Source organism: Lactuca serriola, chromosome 3 (genome assembly GCF_051521515.1).
Source record: "Lactuca serriola cultivar US96UC23 chromosome 3, Lser_US96UC23_V15, whole genome shotgun sequence".
NCBI lineage: Eukaryota > Viridiplantae > Streptophyta > Magnoliopsida > Asterales > Asteraceae > Lactuca > Lactuca serriola.
The window spans coordinates 23,211,532-23,231,089 of NC_136410.1; the positions used below are offsets into that span (position 1 = coordinate 23,211,532).

General features: G+C 42.1%; 2 protein-coding genes and 1 non-coding gene across 5 annotated transcripts; 1 reads left to right on the forward strand and 2 right to left on the reverse strand.

Moving 5' to 3' along the window:
• Window positions 1-1,134: 1,134 nt before the first annotated feature.
• Window positions 1,135-1,241, reverse strand: LOC145096382 (small nucleolar RNA R71). The gene has a single exon (XR_013703790.1). It is a non-coding gene; the product is annotated as a small nucleolar RNA R71 (small nucleolar RNA).
• Window positions 1,242-6,625: 5,384 nt separating this feature from the next.
• On the forward strand, window positions 6,626-12,207 carry LOC145091675 (uncharacterized). The gene is made up of 2 exons (XM_079029444.1): window positions 6,626-8,396; window positions 12,095-12,207. Exons 1-2 carry the CDS (start codon window positions 7,190-7,192, stop codon window positions 12,127-12,129), a joined length of 1,242 nt encoding a protein of 413 aa, XP_078885570.1. The 5' UTR covers window positions 6,626-7,189; the 3' UTR covers window positions 12,130-12,207.
• Window positions 12,208-17,143: 4,936 nt separating this feature from the next.
• Window positions 17,144-19,325, reverse strand: LOC145091677 (Protein kinase superfamily protein). Of its 3 annotated transcripts, none has more exons than XM_079029447.1 (6): window positions 18,934-19,325; window positions 18,461-18,705; window positions 18,241-18,376; window positions 17,878-18,109; window positions 17,661-17,793; window positions 17,144-17,581 (listed from the first exon to the last, which is right to left on the reverse strand). In XM_079029447.1, exons 1-6 carry the CDS (start codon window positions 19,079-19,081, stop codon window positions 17,339-17,341), a joined length of 1,137 nt encoding a protein of 378 aa, XP_078885573.1. In that variant the 5' UTR covers window positions 19,082-19,325; the 3' UTR covers window positions 17,144-17,338. The 3 variants fall into 3 exon arrangements, with proteins under 3 accessions (XP_078885573.1, XP_078885572.1, XP_078885571.1); XM_079029446.1 differs by having other exon boundaries at window positions 17,878-18,136; window positions 18,461-18,702; window positions 18,934-19,324; XM_079029445.1 differs by having other exon boundaries at window positions 17,878-18,136; window positions 18,934-19,323.
• Window positions 19,326-19,558: the final 233 nt, after the last annotated feature.

The window sequence follows — 19,558 nt, forward strand, 5'->3', positions numbered from 1 at the left end:
TTAAGGAATTAAGTTTTTTCTAAACTTGCAAAATTAAATAAAAACCATTACTTTGCTAGAATCTTAGGTTAATTTAATAGTAGGTAAATTAATTAGTTAAAACTGTTTCATGTGATCGACACCCAACTTACCTACACTATTCTATAATTTGTTTAGGAACACTGCCTAAGTGCAATTTAGTTAGTTAAGTTAGTTAGGTTATAAATTTAAAATTAAGTGTAGCTATTTGCCCGCATCATGTTTTTGGCGCCGTTGCCGGTGAACGACCATTTTAGTTGTTAATTTATTTGCTTTAGGTTAGTCGATCCTTTTTGTGGGGTAAAACCTGCAAAAAGTTATTTTTCAGCTTAGTTTTTTTTTGTTCAGCACCGAACTCACGACGTGAGCTTTTAAGACTCATGACGTGAATCCAGTCGTTTTTCTATTTCTTTGTTTTTGTTCAGTTTTACATTTTTATTTTTGTTTATTTTGCAGTAGTTCATGACTAGAGGTTCCAACACACCTTTGGTGCCACCACTTGAAGATCTAGAGTCGACCATTCACAAGCAGATGGATAAGAACGCAAGAATGAACCAAACACCAAAGAAGTCGCATTTCAAAGACCTCAAATATGTTTTTGGAAAAAAGACGGGGAAGAAAATGGGAGATTCAAGCACATCTTCAAAGGAAAAAAGCAAGGTTGAAAATTTTGATCAAATACCTAATCCAAAAGAATCTGAATACGAATCCGACCCAAAATTCAAACTACATAGGAGTGAACCCGAAGACCTGCCAAAAAACGAGATGACATACATTGCGAATAAGAGACGATGTTGGTCCGGGTCTAGTACAACCTGCAATTCCTGCCACTGCCACATTCGAGCTGAGGACACATCCTTACCACACTAAGATATACCATTTTATGGAAAGGATCATGAGGATGCTTTTAAGCATCTAGATGAGGTCAATGACATTGCAGACTATTTCAATGTCCCGAATGTCACTAGAGACACAGTCTTGTTAAGGATGTTTCCCGTTACTTTTAAGGGACCTGCATAAGATTGGTTAAAAGCACTTCTATCTAGTGCAATCACTACTTGGGCCTATATGCGCGAACAATTTTTGGAAAAATTATGCCCACCATCGAAGATGGTTAAACTTAAGAAGACGATAGCTAATTTTGAGCAACAACCAGGGGAGTCACTTTATGAGGTATGGGAACGCTATAAAGGGTTGTTAAGAAATTATCCTCAACATGATCTTAACATTCAACAAGAAGTGTCCATATTTTATGATGGGGTCAATGTCATGACAAGAGAACTCTTTGATTCTCAATGACCACTTACTAAGAAAAATCCGGCTGAGATTAAGGTATTAATTGAAGAGTTCGCAAAGCATTCTCGTGAGCACCACAATCCATGGAATGAGGGCGTTAGAAGGAATTGGGGGAGGAAGTTCTGAAGACATGGTTGTTGTGCTGGCCATGCTTAATAATATGGATAGGAGAATGACAAAGATGGACCAGTCAATCCATGAAATTAGAGTTGGATGTGAAAGGTGCAATGGTCCACACTTGACCAAAGACTGCCACTTAGATGATAATGGGAACAAAAGAGCTCAAGTTTGCTACTCTAGTAGGGATAAATTTGATGAAGACTGGAGAAAACCAAAGAAGGAGTAGCTGCCATATGATGAATTCAAGAAGCAAAAGGAAGAAAAATATAGGCAGACTGGCCGAGGCTTCTACCAAAAAGAGAAACCACCAGTTGAGAAGAAAGTTGACTTGGAGAGCATGCTAGTTCGTTTTATGGAAGCTTCAGAGAAAAGGCATGATGATACTGATGCATCACTGAAAGATCAAAGAATAATGATGAAAGAACAACAGGCAACGATGATTGACCAGCAAACCCTATTAAGAAATCATCAAGCATCAATCCACAATCTCGAAGCTCAACTTGGTCAACTAACAACTTTGGTGAACGAAAAATTATCTTCACAATTTCCCGATAAAAAGACTCAATCTCATGTCATGATGATTGAGACTGAAGAAGAGGCAATTTCTGAGTTCCTAGAAGCATTAAAAGTGGAGCCAAAGTAGTCCGAACCAAAGCCGAAGAAGACAAAGCTTGAAGACAAAAATGTTGTTGAACAACCGAAATCACGACGTTCCTCTCAGGTACCCCGACTGATTCTACCATAGAGGCCAACGATAGACAATAATTCCTCCCCCTCCGAACACAGCTTACAACTTTCATCGTACTGTGCTCTCCAAAGAGCAATTCTTCTCAAAATCTCACTCAAAAGGTGTTGAGTTGGAATGCCATTCTAACTAAGGATTCTTGTGGTTCCGGAGGATCCAGCTACATGAAACCAGGAACGGAAAGCTTTCCCCCTTTTCCACCGACTCTTTGGCCTTAAGAACGCTGGTTTTAAGAATGAGTGATTGCTCTTCTCCGACCCTTACTGACCGACATGATAGCGGATAACTAATGCGTTCCACTTATTGAACATGGTTCTATGGTCGGTCCGTGACCCCTGGATGCCGAAGGCGTCCTTAGGGTAATCCCGTAGTTCCTACGGGGTGGAGATGATGGGGTCGGTCCATGGATTTTTCTTCCTTTTGCCACATTTCACTCAAAGGGTTGAAGAGAGATAGTGCATCAAGCTATTCATAAGGGACAACTTGATCCTCTTCCCTAGGGATCCCCGATAAGGGAACCCTAGGAGAGCCGCCGACTCCAACTATCGTCCATGTACGATCCATACTAGATTTGACCAACTGTCATCCTACCTCCTCTACATTCTTGACATCCCATCTTTGTCTCAGTAGAGTCTTTCAGTGGCATGTTCCGGTCCTCTTCCCCATTACTTAGAAAACATGAGCCACCGGTTTAGGTACAAGATACTATCATTACGGCCTGTACAATTAGACATCCAACCCGTAATCGCAACGACCCAATTGCAAGAGCGGAGCTCTACCAACTGAGCTATATCCCTCCGAGCCAAGTGGAGCATGCATGAAGGAGTCAGACACTTCTTCTATTCTTTTCCCTGGCGCAGCTGAGCCATCCTGGACTTGAACCAGAGACCTCTCCCGTGAAGTAAATCATCGCACCTATTGTCCAACCAATTGGGAGAGAATCAATAGATTCCTTTTCGAGAGCGATACATCCATCCCGAACGCATCATACAACTCTCCGTTGTACTGTGCTCTCCGAGTGTGCCTGTTCCCCCTTCTTCCTTACCATGACAAGTCTTTGTGAAATAACTCTGATGAGAAGAAAAAAAAGGCGTTAAGAGACCCTCTTGGCCCAACCCTAGACACTCTAAGATCCTTTTTCAAACCTTCTCCCATTTCGAGTCAAGAGATAGATAAATAAACACATCCCATTGCACCGATCGAGGGCGTTCGTACTGACTGAGGGGGTCAAAGACCAAGAAGTGAGTTATTTATACCAAGCATTCTTCTTACGACTAGATCCAATCTCTTGGTCCCTTCGGGAAGCAAAAAGAATTTCATGCTCTTCCTTTCGGTAAGGGAGGATAAGGGAAATCCTATTGATTTCAGCTTTCTCCAAACCTCGGGGAAAAGCATGAAAAAAGGCTCGAATGGTATGATCCCTCCGTCACCCCAGAATTAAAGGGGTGATCTCGTAGTTCTTGGTCTGTGAAGATGCGTTGTTAGGTGCTCCATTTTATTTTCCCATTGAGGCTGAACCTAAACTTGTGCTCAAGAGATAGTTGTCCATACACTGATAAGGGATGTATGGATTCTCGAGAAGAGATGTGACATCCCCAAATTTCACGGCCAGAAAAGATCAATTCGTTTATGTTTTGTTTTACAATCAGAGAAATCTTTTAAAGAAAACTGTTGTAGAATTTGTTCCCAAAAAACATGATAAATACTTTATCCAAGCATCTCCGAAGAGATGTATTTTATTCATTTTAAAACATTTGGGATGTCCTGGTCAATACAGACACATAAGCATAAACTGTAACACCCAGGATTTTGAAAGCCAAGAAAATAAAGGAAACCCTAAATTTAAGAGGGACTCGACGAGTCCAAGGAAGGACTCGGCGAGTCGGAGCGGGATCCGGGTCGATAAGAAAGTGACCAACTCGACGAGTCGGCCAAGTGGACTCGGCGAGTCTGGTCTGTGCGAGGAAAACCCTAAATCTGGGGCTTGGAGCCTATTTAAGCATCTCAATCTTCTTCTTAGGGCTCCTTTACAGCCTCTCACACCCAGAACGCCGCACCTTAAGCCCCCATTGTGTTCATTCAAGCTTTTAGCCATTTTGAGTGGTTTTAAGGAAGAAGAAGGAGTGGGAATCTTTGAAGCATCAAGGAGTGGTCTTGGATCCGAAGTTTGGGGAGCATTTCAGAGCATTGGAAGGTATTAAGTCGTTTCTCTCCTCCAGATTTTCCTTGGTTATGAGTTTTGGGGCTTTTAAGCCATGTTTAAGACCAATCTTGAGCTTGAGGTCCAGATCTGAGGTTGCTACCTCAGATCCATGCTTGTTTTGGTATGGAATCCCATAAAGTATCAGCCATTGGGTGGAAATTGGAGTCTCTTGGTCCAAAACCCTAGCTATGGGTGTATTTTGCCTAGATCTCACTCTCTACATGTAAAGTTTGCAACTTTACGTGGGAAATAGGCTTGGGGAGGGTAGATCTACAGTTTGGAGCTCATGCATGACTCGGAAGTCCTCTGCATGTAAGTGGATCTTAGTGGACTCGACGAGTTCTTCGAGTGGAATCGGCGAGTAGCTTGAAGATGAGGAGGAACTCGACGAGTGGGATGAACAGCTCGTCGAGTCGGATGAAGATGGGCATGAACTCGGCGAGTTGGATGAACAACTCGGCGAGTTGGATGAAGATTGCCGTGTGCTCGGCGAGTCTGTTCTTAGACTCGGCGAGTCAGGTCGAGTGGTCCTAAACCCTTCAAGTTAAGACTCGAGTCAGCGAGTCGAGCCAGGACTCAGTGAGTTGGTCAGGACAGGAATCGGGAATCAGTAAACTCGGCGAGTCAGGGGCTGACTCGGCGAGTAGAGTCGCGAGTGGAAGGACTCTGGATTTATGAACTCGGCGAGTCAGTAGGGTGACTCGGCGAGTAGGGTTGACCTGGAAGGTTGACTTTGACCAGGACATTGGCTTTGACCAGAGTTGACTTGGTTGACCTTTGGAGGTCAGTTAGACTAAGTGTTGGGTTGTTATTGGTAGCTCGGGGAGCTAGCGGAGCAGCAGTTCGGAGTTAGCGGTCAGGTAGCGGTCAAAGGGGTTAGCAGCAACAGTTCAACAGTATCAGGTGAGTTTCCTTTTGTATGAATGGGTCTACGACCACAATGCCGGCCCATGTAGTTATGAGTAGAAGACCCGGGGGTTAGCCCTAGGCACAGTATGCTAGTATGATATTTGGACGAGGTCCAATGACAGAGGGCAGGTGCCCAAGGAGCGGTTTATGTGATAGTTTATACTTGTTGTCTGTGTGATACTTGTATGTGCCTGGTAGGGAGGTGAGTGAGGGCGAGGTCCCGTATCTCACCAATAGCAGAGTGTGGATGGTGTTCCACATCTCAGTAGCAGCAGAGCAGGGGCGAGGCCCAAGTTAGGAAAGGAGTGAGGGTGGGCTGGGCCCGTACCTCACTATCAGCAGGAGAATGGACGAGGTCCCATGACTCATCAGTAGCAGGACTCAGGCGGGACCCAGAGATAGGCGAGGCCTTAGAGTAAGAGTTGTTAGTATATGTTTAGCTTATGTAATATTATGTGATATGTTTATGTGCTATTATATGTTAGTGGGCGAGGCCCTGTGACAGGCGAGGCCTAAGTGAAACAGATCTGTATCCGAGCGGGGCTCGAAGCCAGGCGGGGCCTGGAGCAGCGGGGCCGTTATAGCGGGCGTGGCCCAGTATGTGCTGTATGTGATTTTGCATGGTATGTGGTAAGGTGGGGCTCACTAAGCTTTGTGCTTACGGTTTTCAGTTTTGTTTTCAGGTACTTCCGGTAGCGGAGGGAGGAGCTCGGGGTGATCGCATGGCACACACCATAGAGTAGTCAGCCTGGGAATGTTTACTCTGATAATAAACATGTGTTTTGAAAACTTATACTCAGATTATGTTTTGGAATGATGTTTTGTTTAAAGTAATGTTTTATTAAAAAGAAATTTTTGGTCTTAAATTTTGGGATGTTTCAAGTTGGTATCAGAGCCTTGGTTTGAGGGATTCAGGCATACTCTCGGGTGTGCCTGAACTCAAACTGAGGGGTCGGATGAAAAGTTTTCAAAATGTGAAAATACAGTTTTGTAAAAAGAATTTTGAGAATGAAAAACAGTTTTAGAAAAGCAAAAAGAATCCAGAAAGAAAAGAACTTTGAAAAGAGAAAAGAGGTGTGGTGCATGCAATCAACCGAGCTCAAGTAAGTACCCCAAAATACCCATACAAGTTTATGTTATGATTATCAGTTGGTGGAACAGCATGCTAGAATAGGACTAAGGATCTAGGGATGATGCCTTATGTGCCTGCTATTTGTGCTTTTGAGCTGCATGATAGTGCTGATTAGACAGCAGTAGGATAGCCTGTCTAGGTTATGCCTGAGTTTATGAGTTTGTGTTGCATGCTAGTTCAGGTTCTTGCTTGTGTATATGATTGCTTGAGTATGTTATGGTTAGATTTTCCCTTGACCGAATGCTGCTTGCTTTGTGCATTGTGGGATTCTGAGTGATGGGAGTTAGCCATTAGGTGGATACGTTACGTCACATGTGATCAGGGTTGAATAATCTCAGAGTACTGGAATTGATCCTATTGCGCAGCTCTCGTCTGAGTCTAACCGTTGTAGGGACGAGTCCTTTACTTGAAGGATTATCTGAGCCTCATCGCATGTGATGGTATCCAGGTGATGGCTAATTGGCAACACAATGAGACCTTCAGCAGCTGAGGCCTGGTTTGAGTTGAGTCAGAGGTTTCCCTAGGGTAAGCCTAGGATGAGATAGAGTTGGGAGCAGTATTAGTGGATAAGGGACCTGGTGGAGTCAAAGCAACTCCTGAGGAAAGTACGGATAGATGTGGAAGGTAGTATGGGCCCGTACTACTGAAAGCAGAGGATCCGTACTCGATTCAGGAAGGGCAGAGACAAGACCGGGAACCTGGTAGGGCATGTTTGGTCTCGTATCAGTGATGAGTATTCTGATAGTGGTTGTGGTATATTTTCAGCATGGTGACATTGCGAGAGAGACCAACGGGCGGATCAGGCGCCGGAGAGGGATCAGGCTCGGGTTCAGGGACCGAGCAGCTCGAGGAGCGGATGAGGGAGTTGATATCAACTGAGGTTACGTGCAGTATTCTAGCTCAGACTCCTGTGATCTTTGGCACGGTCAAGGAGGGCATACTGGAGATCTTGGAGGAGAGGCTGGGAGCCTTCTGTACTGAGATGATGGCATCGATGGGAGCGCGTACCTTGACATTTCGAGAGTTCAGAGCCTGCGGGGCACCAAATTATCATGGGGCTAGGGACCCCATTGCTAGCAGCAGATGGTTGGCTGATGTTGCCAACGCTTTTCGTACGAGCAAGTGTCCCGAGGGGGACAAGGTTAGACTCGCCTCCTGTCTTCTGAAGGACAGAGCGAGGGATTGGTGGGAGGAGATTGGTCATGCTTTGGGGGATGATGCCGCGTTGGACGCGATGAGTTGGAGCGATTTCTCGGCTAGGTTAAGGGCGGAGTTTTCGCCGATTATTGAGGTGCAGCAGCTGGCACGAGAGTTTCAGGATTTGACGCAGACTACTGAGACTGTGGCGGAGATCACCGCCAAGTTCAGGGAGAGGGCTCTTCTTGTACCGCAGTATGTAGCGGATGAGGAGATGAAGAAGGCTCGGTACCATGAGATGTTGAGGGACGACATCAGGGAGTTCGTGAGCAGGTCCAGCTGTAAGACGCTGGAAGATATGATTTCTCGGGCTAGGGAAAGGGAAATTGATTTGGAGCAGATCCGGAAGAGGAAGCCGGATGAGGTTCAGGTATCAGCGGGTTCGGGCAAAAGGCCCAAGGGATCGGATTCAAGATCGAGGGATCATCAGGACCGCAGTCGGTGCGGAAAGTGTGGCAGGGCGCACCGGGGCGCGTGCAGGAGTGGTAGCGGTGGTGAGTCTGGCTGCTTCAAGTGCGGTCGGACTGGTCATTTTAGCAGGGATTGTACTATTACCGCCGCGCAGGGATCAGACATGATATGTTTTCATTGCAACCAGCGGGGTCACAAGAAGGCCCAGTGCCCCAGTTTGTCTTCAGCAGGACGGGTGATGGCACCCGCCCCTGCAACCTTGAGGATCGCAGATGGCCGTCAGGGCCGGGTAGAGGCACCTGCAGCAGGGAGCAGGGCTTTCCAGATGACGACTTTGGAGACGCGAGCATCGCCGGACGTTGCAGGTATGCAATTTCCATTCTCAGTTCTTTTATTTTGTGCATGATTTCATTGTTATGGTTCTGCATCATTATCGGTATGAGTATTTTATTTTGATTGGTTGATTGTGATCGAGTTATATGCCATCTGCATACCTTGGATATTTGTATGGTAGTTAGGGGGATGTGCTCTATTGAAGAAGGTTTCGAAGGATGCAGTAACTGTAGCATGCTTGGGAGGGATTTGGTACGTTTCGCTAGTTCAGAGTGGTGCAGTGATTGTGATGGATTGTCTAAAACCCTAGCTATGGCGGGCTTGGGGTTTCTCAGTAGATGGGTTATGGAATGGTAGCAAAGATCGGGATTTCTTTGAGTGTTGAGCAGCAAGGGATAAGCAGGATCGGAGTGGGGGAGAATCCTCCGGGTGTGCCCAGAGAGGAGTACGCAGACCCAGAACGAGTACGTGACCTCCGAGAGGGAAAAGAAGTAGTTCAACGTTTGATGGATTGAGGATTTCAGGGTTGGGAGTTTGAGAAACTCCATATCAGCTAGCGCGTGGGATGGTAATGGTTGGTTATGGTTGAGAATTCAGGTTGTGGATCGCCTGAAGGACTCGCGGGAGTCGGAATAAGGATCTTGAGAAGCCAATGGCACGTGGGTGCCTTCGTATTAGCAGTCAGTGGTAGGAAGTGTTGTAAGACTACGGGGCAGCCGTAGCATTCACTAGCAGTCGGCTATGGTTGGTGATGTAAGACTACGGGTAAGCCGTAGCACTCCTTAGTAGTTTCGTTAGCGGAGTCGGGGCGAGGCCCTTTATCTCCTAGTGATCAGGTAGGGATCAGGAATGGGTAGTGGAGGAGAGTAGTAGGGAGTTGCCTGTATAGCTCTAGAGAGGTCAGACCTTGGGAGAGGCCGCTCCAGGATATAGTTGGGTGAGACCCGTGGGCGAGGCCCGTATGAGATCAGCAGTGTAGATGAGACCTGGGAGCAGGGTTACTCAGTAGTATGGTTGGGTGAGACCCGAGGGCGAGGCCCGTGAGTTCTATCAGCGCAGGTGGGACCTGGTAAGGACTCTAGTGTCAAGATAGGGGATCGGGGATCCCAGGTTTGTAGTGCCTGGATGGCAGGATTGTTTGAGCAGTTATAGGTGGTCGAGGTTTCTTTGGAAGTCGCTGAGAGCGACCAGTGATGGTGTTGGGACTAGCTACCGGTGGGAACCGGTAATCCAGTCATTGATAGGTTGGTAGGGACCAGGGCGGTCCCAGTTTATCAGGAAGTCAGTCGAGGAATAGCTGAATTGCTAGTCGGTGGCAGTGCGAGTATGCAGCGTATGGTGGAGTTCAGTTAGTTGAGTCGAGGGGTGCTCGACACCAAGTGTTGGCAGGAAGGAGTGTCAGTGAGTGCTGACGGTGATGACCCGTTCTGGGAATAGCAGGGAGGTGATGGAGTTAGTGAAGGATAGGACCTTCACAGTGTCAAAGGAAAAGTCGGTTATGAGGCTTTGCCTTGGGAAGGCAAGGGATTTGCGCAAGGAAAGAAGTGGAGAACCTCTGCGGGTTCAGTGCAGTATTCGGTGGAAGACCAGCGCAGGTAGGCGGCTGGTGTTGGGTATTGGAGGCAGATCGCAGGCGGTGGGTCATGGTAAACTTCGAGGACGAAGTTCAGTTTAAGTGGGTGAGAGTTGTAACACCCAGGATTTTGAAAGCCAAGAAAGTAAAGGAAACCCTAAATTTAAGAGGGACTCGACGAGTCCAAGGAAGGACTCGGCGAGTCGGAGCGGGATCCGGGTCGATAAGAAAGTGACCAACTCGACGAGTCGGCCAAGTGGACTCGGCGAGTCTGGTCTGTGCGAGGAAAACCCTAAATCTGGGGCTTGGAGCCTATTTAAGCATCTCAATCTTCTTCTTAGGGCTCCTTTACAGCCTCTCACACCCAGAACGCCGCACCTTAAGCCCCCATTGTGTTCATTCAAGCTTTTAGCCATTTTTGAGTGGTTTTAAGGAAGAAGAAGGAGTGGGAATCTTTGAAGCATCAAGGAGTGGTCTTGGATCTGAAGTTTGGGGAGCATTTCAGAGCATTGGAAGGTATTAAGTCGTTTCTCTCCTCCAGATTTTCCTTGGTTATGAGTTTTGGGGCTTTTAAGCCATGTTTAAGACCAATCTTGAGCTTGAGGTCCAGATCTGAGGTTGCTACCTCAGATCCATGCTTGTTTTGGTATGGAATCCCATAAAGTATCAGCCATTGGGTGGAAATTGGAGTCTTTTGGTCCAAAACCCTAGCTATGGGTGTATTTTGCCTAGATCTCACTCTCTACACGTAAAGTTTGCAACTTTACGTGGGAAATAGGCTTGGGGAGGGTAGATCTACAGTTTGGAGCTCATGCATGACTCGGAAGTCCTCTGCATGTAAGTGGATCTTAGTGGACTTGACGAGTCCTTCGAGTGGACTCGGCGAGTAGCTTGAAGATGAGGAGGAACTCGACGAGTGGGATGAACAGCTCGTCGAGTCGGATGAAGATGGGCATGAACTCGGCGAGTTGGATGAACAACTCGACGAGTTGGATGAAGATTGCCGTGTGCTCGGCGAGTCTGTTCTTAGACTCGGCGAGTCAGGTCGAGTGGTCCTAAACCCTTCGAGTTAAGACTCGAGTCAGCGAGTCGAGCCAGGACTCAGTGAGTTGGTCAGGACAGGAATCGGGAATCAGTAAACTCGGCGAGTCAGGGGCTGACTCGGCGAGTAGAGTCGCGAGTGGAAGGACTCTGGATTTATGAACTCGGCGAGTCAGTAGGGTGACTCGGCGAGTAGGGTTGACCTGGAAGGTTGACTTTGACCAGGACATTGGCTTTGACCAGAGTTGACTTGGTTGACCTTTGGAGGTCAGTTAGACTAAGTGTTGGGTTGTTATTGGTAGCTCGGGGAGCTAGCGGAGCAGCAGTTCGGAGTTAGCGGTTAGGTAGCGGTCAAAGGGGTTAGCAGCAGCAGTTCAGCAGTATCAGGTGAGTTTCCCTTTGTATGAATGGGTCTACGGCCACAATGCCGGCCCATGTAGTTATGAGTAGAAGACCCGGGGGTTAGCCCTAGGCACAATATGCTAGTATGATATTTGGACGAGGTCCAATGACAGAGGGCGGGTGCCCAAGGAGCGGTTTATGTGATAGTTTATACTTGTTGTCTGTGTGATACTTGTATGTGCCTGGTAGGGAGGTGAGTGAGGGCGAGGTCCCGTATCTCACCAATAGCAGAGTGTGGATGGTGTTCCACATCTCAGTAGCAGCAGAGCAGGGGCGAGGCCCAAGTTAGGAAAGGAGTGAGGGTGGGCTGGGCCCGTACCTCACTATCAGCAGGAGAATAGACGAGGTCCCATGACTCATCAGTAGCAGGACTCAGGCGGGGCCCAGAGATAGGCGAGGCCTTAGAGTAAGAGTTGTTAGTATATGTTTAGCTTATGTAATATTATGTGATATGTTTATGTGCTATTATATGTTAGTGGGCGAGGCCCTGTGACAGGCGAGGCCTAAGTGAAACAGATCTGTATCCGAGTGGGGCTCGAAGCCAGGCGGGGCCTGGAGCGGCGGGGCCGTTATAGCGGGCGAGGCCCGAAGTAGAGGGCGAGGCCCAGGATAGCGGGCGTGGCCCAGTATGTGTTGTATGTGATTTTGCATGGTATGTGGTAAGGTGGGGAACTCACTAAGCTTTGTGCTTACGGTTTTCAGTTTTGTTTTCAGGTACTTCCGGTAGCGGAGGGAGGAGCTCGGGGTGATCGCATGGCACACACCATAGAGTAGTCAGCCTGGGAATGTTTACTCTGATAATAAACATGTGTTTTGAAAACTTATACTCAGATTATGTTTTGGAATGATGTTTTGTTTAAAGTAATGTTTTATTAAAAAGAAATTTTTGGTCTTAAATTTTGGGATGTTTCATAAACTGAACTTACATTCATCTACACTAATGATATACATCTCTTTAATCTCTCAGTGTAATGTGTCTTTGTATCGATACCTGTGATACAAAAATATTAAGTGGGTCAGGTTTGGAAAGTCTGGTGAGTACATAGGGATTTCAATCCCACCATGTTATAACATATATATAATTTAGAATTTACACAATATAAAATTTTCTCCATATATATAACCAACTCTTACCCCCACCCCATCAATCCTCTCAACGAGACTATCCATACCCTTGAACCTTAAATTTTAACTCTTACTCCCGGATCTAATCCATATTCTCGAGTCCATGATTGTGCCCATTCCATACTCCTGGATAAGGGACAATTGGTCTATGTCTAAATCCATACTCCCGGACTAAGAACAACTGACTATGTCTTAATCCATACTCCCGGATTAATGACAACTGACTAAGTCTTAATCCATACTCCTGGATTAATGACAATTAACTAAGTCCAATTCATACTCTCGGACTAGGGACGAATAACTATGTCTAATCCATGCTTTTGGATCAATGACATATTTTAAAGTTCTATTCTCCGTATATATCTCGCTCGTACTCATAAAGAGATACTACCCCAGAACCATTATAACAAACCTTAGGTTTACTCTTTAACCTAAGTTATAAAAAACAATCAGGTATGTTCTTTAACACATAATTCAGACATCATCAAATAACTCACACAAAACATATATTTAATACATTCAAACAATACTTGTATTAAAACCATGTTCATGAAAGGGAATATACACGCACTTGATAAGACGATTATCGGAAAGCACTACGGCTCTTAAAGTAGTATTCTTCGATGAAATCGAGATATCTTCACGAACCGAGCTTCTCGCGGGCAGAGCTTCGGCTCGAAAACTCTTTTCTTCTCGGGATCTTCGGAGCGTCGGGACTTGCTTCGGGTGTCGGGATGATACCGGGGCTTCAAGGAAGCTTCAAAAGGTCTAGAGAGGGTATCAGGAGTGAGAGAGTGAAGGAATTAGCAACCAAAATCGGTTGCCCTTCGATTTCTATTTATAGGGCCATTTTTCTGGGTTCACGTCGTGAATCTCAAATATTCACGTCATGAGTTCAGTCATCATCAGGTGCGTCATCGCAACTTGAGTCTGACAGGCTCCAGGAGACGTTATTACTGAGTTCACGTCGTGAACTCTGACACAGTGTCGGGGTTCGTGCCCCGAACTTCTGAAATTCATATCTTTCGCATACGAGCTCCGTTTTAAACGTTTTTTATATGCACGCATAGGTGAGATTATGCTCTACAACTCTCGTTTAGACTCCATTGGCTAATTTTGACTTTATTTTTATTATATTATTTTTAGTAGGCCGGGACAGGAAAACTCCGTTAGAAATTCATAACTTCTTCATCTGACGTCCGTTTTCGTCTTTCTTTCACTGTTGCACTACTGTTGACGAGATCTTCGATTCTCGTTTAGATTGTTTCGGCTAGAAACCACTCGATCTCATATTCAAACTTTGGGCTGCATACTGCTAAGTTGGAACTTCGAGAAATCATGTGAAGGGTTGTGTTTAGGGAAAGAGAAGAATCGGAGGATGAGGAGCCGCCAACCATGATGAGAAGATAAGAGGGGAAAACCTAGTCTGATGCCATATACGAAGTTAATATTCAACTTGAATGATTCTATGTATTTCATTACTAGATATAATACATGAGGAATACAAATTAATAACAAATTATACATGTTTAAATGAGAAGAGATAAATTTTATCTATAATTAAGGTTTATCTCTAATACATGAGACTTGGATATTGTTGTTGTAACGTACTTGGGCCACCTCTTAACCTTAACATCGAAAAAAAAATCAACACTGATTTCTCAGATTCAAACAACCTATTAAGGCATTAATATTTTTTATTTTTTTTGAATGGTTGATTAGTGGTTAAAAGTTAGTATCACCAAGTTAGTAGAAATATGTCTGGATTAGAACTCAGAGACCTTTAATTTAATAGGCAAAGGCTCTACCAAATTGGCTAATCCCACATTGGCACTAAGACGTTAACAAGATCGTATTATAAAACATTATTTAAAATAATGAAAATACTTTTATTTTTATACTACTTTTTATATATATATATATATATATATATATATATATATATATATATATATATATATATATATATATATATATATATATATATTAAAACGAGCAAAAATTAGTTGCAACATAATGATTCGAAACTTATGACTTTTCTTATTCTTCCTAATAATGTAAAAATATTTAATTATGTAAAATAAATTCAAAGAAATATGTTAGATATCTTTATTACTCTTATAAAGGAGGTCATCCAAATCAATATGATTTAAGATAAATCATATATCTTGAACCATATTCATTTTAAACTCCTAACCGTGCAACTTATGTTAATTATTTATATTATTAATTGAAATGTTTGCATATATAAGAATTTTATTTTATGTTTGGTTACTCAAAATGAAAGAAAAAGGCAAATGATAAAATATGTTGGGAAAACTAAAGGTGAATATGATAATCAAGGTTTTGAAAGCCTAAAAACTATCTAGGTGATTTTCTCGGTTTTAATTTATAGTCAAATCTTTTTCATTCAAATTTCTTTATAAAAGAAGTCATCCAAATAAATATGTTTCAAGATAAATTTTTTATCTTGAACTATATACATTTGAAATCACCACAACTCTTGAACTTCTCTTATTTAAGGGATTTTGCTGAATATTGACGTTCTTTGTGGTTAAATTCCAAAAAATAGACACAACAAAAACTTTCCAGGTATAGACATGGATTCAACGAAGGTGAGCTCCGACGAATCCGCGAAATGAGTATAAGCTCCGAGGAATCGATGTGGCAAAAAAAAAATTCCGAAGAACCATTCCTCGGAGGTAGCTCCGTGGAATGGTTCTTCATAATTTTTTTTCACATTGATTCCTCGGAGCTTATAATTTTTTATTAGATGTTGGTGAAAGTCATTGGATCACAGTCAAGAACATTCTAAAGTATCTTAGGAGGACTAAAGACATGTTCTTGGTTTATGGTGGTAAAGAAGAGCTAAGTGTCAAAGGATATGTGGATGCAAGTTTCCAAACCGATAGAGATAATTTTAGACCGCAGTCTAGTTTTGTAGTCATGTTTAATGAATGAGCAGTGACTTGGAGGAGTTCCAAGCAAGAGACTATAACAGACCCAACTACAGAATCAGAGTATATTACGGCCAACGAAGCGGCCAAGGAAGCAATGTGGTTGAAGAAGTTCATCAACGATTTGGGTGTTGTTCCAAGCATAACCGAACGAACTGACTATGATAACGAGAGTGCAGTTGCTTTAGCTAAAGAACCTCGAGATCACAAGCGCACAAGACATGTACAGAGAAAATTCCACTATATAAGGAAGCTAGTTGAAGACTGAGACATCATTGTGAGCAGAGTACCATCAGAAGATAATCAAGTTGATCCGCTCAGGGTTGTTCAGTATTTGGATAAAACCGAATCGTCCAATTGGACAATTTGGATTGGACTATTTGGTTCGGATATTTGGATATTTTGATTGGTTTTCGACAAAACCGAATTATTATTTTGGATTTTGGATTGGTTATGGTTTATAAAATAAGAACCGAATAACAGTTTATTATTTATTTATTTTTAATATATATCGATAATTATTTATTAATTTTGTAATTTATTTTTTGAAATAAGTTTGAAAATTTTCACCTAATAAAAAATATTAATATGCATTTTCTCTTAATTTTTTTTATCTATAAAATATTAAAATATAATATATCTTCTTAATTGTTGTTTACAAAATTTCAAATCGTAACTAAATAATTTGTTTTGCTTCATGTGTAAAACTCGGTAATATTATAATTATATGTCATTTTAAAATGTTTTAGTTTTTAAAAACCGAATTATAAAAACCGATCCAACCGAATCGTAATTGGATCGAATCGGATCGGATTTGAATTTAGTTTGGACTATTCGGATTCACATTTTGAAAACCGAAATCAATTTGGATTCACTTAATTGGATTGGATTAAACCAATCCATCCAAAAGAACACCCCTAGATCCGCTCACCAAACCATTGTCACAGATTAAGCATGATGCTCATACTAGATCTAATGGAATTAGATTTGCTAGTGAACTAGTTTAATTACATAATTTTGTAGTTTGATCTTATGGAACATATTAGATATTGTTGATTTGGTGATTATTAATAATAAGTTCAATGTTTGTTCATATTATCTGTGTTCCTTCTTTTGCATGTTTAGAAATACTTCCAGAATAATATTTTATTCAAACTTCCACAGTCATAATACTCTTAGAGTAATTTTATTATAAATAGGACTTTTCTTGACACTCACTGTTGTTCCTAATAAGTATAGCCATAACAAACCGATAATATTATTATAAATAGGAGTTTCCTTTTGGGTTATATTCAAAAGCAAAATAAAATAGATCTAAAAATATATTTATATCAGGGACTTGTTCTTACAAAATATATTTCTAAGAACTTAATAGTTATAATATATGACAAAACACTCTCTTTTGAGCAAAAAGTCTCATTTGTGATTTGACCGTATAAACTTTTAGCATTTAGTTTAAACATAACACTGCAAATCTAAAAGCTATCTTACTTAGCATTTAACAAAATGGTATCAGCTACCCTCTACCTGTTGGTTTTGCAAAACACGTCCAAATAATATAATACAAAATTTGGTGCGTTAGTATTTTTGTAACACCAAAATTTTAGTGTTTTTGTTGCATGGTTAGAACAAACTGGTGTATGACATTCGGTTGAAGTTGTCTTTACAATTACAAGCATGATCATGAAATCAAACACATTATTAACCATACTCTAATACCACATCCAACATATCTATTACAATATCAGTTTTGTGAACATAATCATCATGCATCAATCTTTACATTAAATTAATTAGATAGACAACAATAATACATTTGGTAGAAATTTGATTTCGTGTCACTAATTGAAAGTCATGATTTGATGGATTCAGGTTGTTATAGTCTAGGAGACTGCGTAGCACTACTTACCTTTGAAGAATACATCCTCTGATGCTGCTTCACCAGAGGGACTAAAGACTGCACCACATCCGCCATTAATGGCCGATAATCCGCCTCCGATTGAACACACATTGCTGCTATTGCCGCCACCTGGACGATTTCCTTCATCGAATATTGACCTTCTAAACTTGGATCCATAATCTCAATAACTTTTTCCCTATCAGTCAAACGTGGCAAAGCCTGTTTCCACAAATCAACACAACTCATATATACCAATCTTACAGATCAAAACAAAAAAAAAAAAAAAAAAAAAACTGACCCAAGATACAAGAACAGCTTCTCCAGGAGACCTCTTCATATCAACAGGAACTCTACCAGTCAGCAACTCCAGAAGGACAACACCATAACTATACACGTCTGATTTTGTCGTCAAATGCCCAGTCAGAGCATACCTTCAACAATAAGTTAATCAAAAATATTATTATTTATTATAAATTATTATTCTATATTAATTAATAATAGTTGTTAGTTGTTACTCAGGTGCAACGTATCCTTGAGTGCCCAATACGCGAGTTGAAACATGACCACCGGCTCTATAAGACCCGAGTTTGGCCAATCCAAAATCAGAAACTTTGGCATGAAAGGATTTGTCAAGAAGGATGTTGCTGCTTTTGAAATCTCTGTGAATTACAGGAGGGCTAACATGTTCATGAAGGTACTCCAAACCTTTTGCTGCTTCGAGACCTATTCTCAATCGTGTTTCCCAATCTAAATTGGAAGGAATCGCATTAGATCCTGCAGCGATTTTTTACATCGATTTGGAATTTCGATTATGGTTTATCAGATCAAAGAAGGCGAATTCTTTTTTTTTTATAAAGCAAAGCATACATCATACATACCTCTGATTGGATATAAATGTTCTTGGAGACCTCCATTGGCCATAAAATCATATACCAACACCCTGTGATGACTCTCTGAACAGTAACCAATCAAACCAACTAAATAGGGTGAACGCAGCCTACTCCGCATTTCCACCTGAACAATTCACAATAGAATTCAGTTCATTTCGATTTAGGGCTAAATATGCAAGAAATAGTATGTTGTTATCTGTGGCCAAACCTCCACTCTAAATTCCTCTTCTCCCTGTTTTCCAGTCTGATCCATAAGCTTCACAGCTATCTTTCTCCCATCATGAAGAACTCCTCGGTAAACTAACCCAAACCCACCCTGTCCAATAACATTCGATTTCCCAAACCCACCAGTTGCCGAAAGCAGCTGCTTAAAGGTGAAAACTTGGATTCCGTTTTCGGTAATAACTTGATTTTTTGCGTCTCCATTGCCCTTTTCGACAGAATCGATTCCTTCTGAACAGAGAAATATGTCAAATGTCATGTGGAGCATAAACAATTAACATTGGGCATCACAAAATGGAATGCATTTTTCTATTGAAATTTGAAAAGTTGGAAGTCGATGCTCAAAAGACTATGGTGGGTATAATGGTGATGTGTACTAGCATACAAGTAAAAAGTACATAAACGCAAATGTAGATCTATCTATGTATTGGTCAAAATAGAAAGCGAGGAAGGATTAACCTTTTGGGCTTTTCAAGAAATTGGACACTTTGTTGCGTAAATAGCAGTAGTAGCTGAAGGAGAGGAGCAATAAAACGACAGTAAAAGAAGCAAATGCCATTATTGTGAAGAGCGCTGTTCTGGCCTTGTTCTTGTAGTCGGAGTCCATCAGATTTGATTTAGCAATAGACTAGTTTCAAGCCCTAAAACTTTCAGCGAAGACTTATTCTGGTGTAGGTGAATAATGGGGAAGCCATTGATGAAAGGAGAAATGGAAACTAGAAAGGACAAGAGAAGAGAAGAGAAGAGCTTCAAGCCTCGGTTTGCGTTGTCTACACTCTACACTACTACTACAGTCGCGGGAAACAGAAAAGATTCTTGCAAATTCACTCTCGTATTCCTGGCCCGCTTACTTTTTTTTTTTTTTTTTTTTTTTTAGTTTATTCACAATTTAATAAATGAGAAAACAACATAATGGTCTATAGTCTATAGGCGTTTATTTTAGGTTTTTGGATTTAGTTTAAATCGTTTTCAAATTCAAGTATAGTTTTTTTTTTTTCAAGATTATTTGTGGTTTTGGTTTTTTTTCCTCTTCTTTTTTGAACGGCATTTGTGGTTTTGGTAACATGCATTTGTCTTCGTGTTC

Bases quoted from the DNA above. Each gene is read 5' to 3' on its own strand.
- LOC145091675 (XM_079029444.1), top strand. From the start codon at position 7,190: ATGGTGACATTGCGAGAGAGACCAACGGGCGGATCAGGCGCCGGAGAG. The intron at 8,397-12,094 runs GTATGCAATTTC...TTTTGTTTTCAG, and splicing joins AGCATCGCCGGACGTTGCAG to GTACTTCCGGTAGCGGAGGG.
- LOC145091677 (XM_079029445.1), bottom strand. From the start codon at position 19,081: ATGGACTCCGACTACAAGAACAAGGCCAGAACAGCGCTCTTCACAATA. The intron at 18,706-18,933 runs GTTAATCCTTCC...TTCTCTGTTCAG, and splicing joins TTTCTTGAAAAGCCCAAAAG to AAGGAATCGATTCTGTCGAA. The intron at 17,794-17,877 runs GTAACAACTAAC...TTATTGTTGAAG, and splicing joins CAAGGATACGTTGCACCTGA to GTATGCTCTGACTGGGCATT.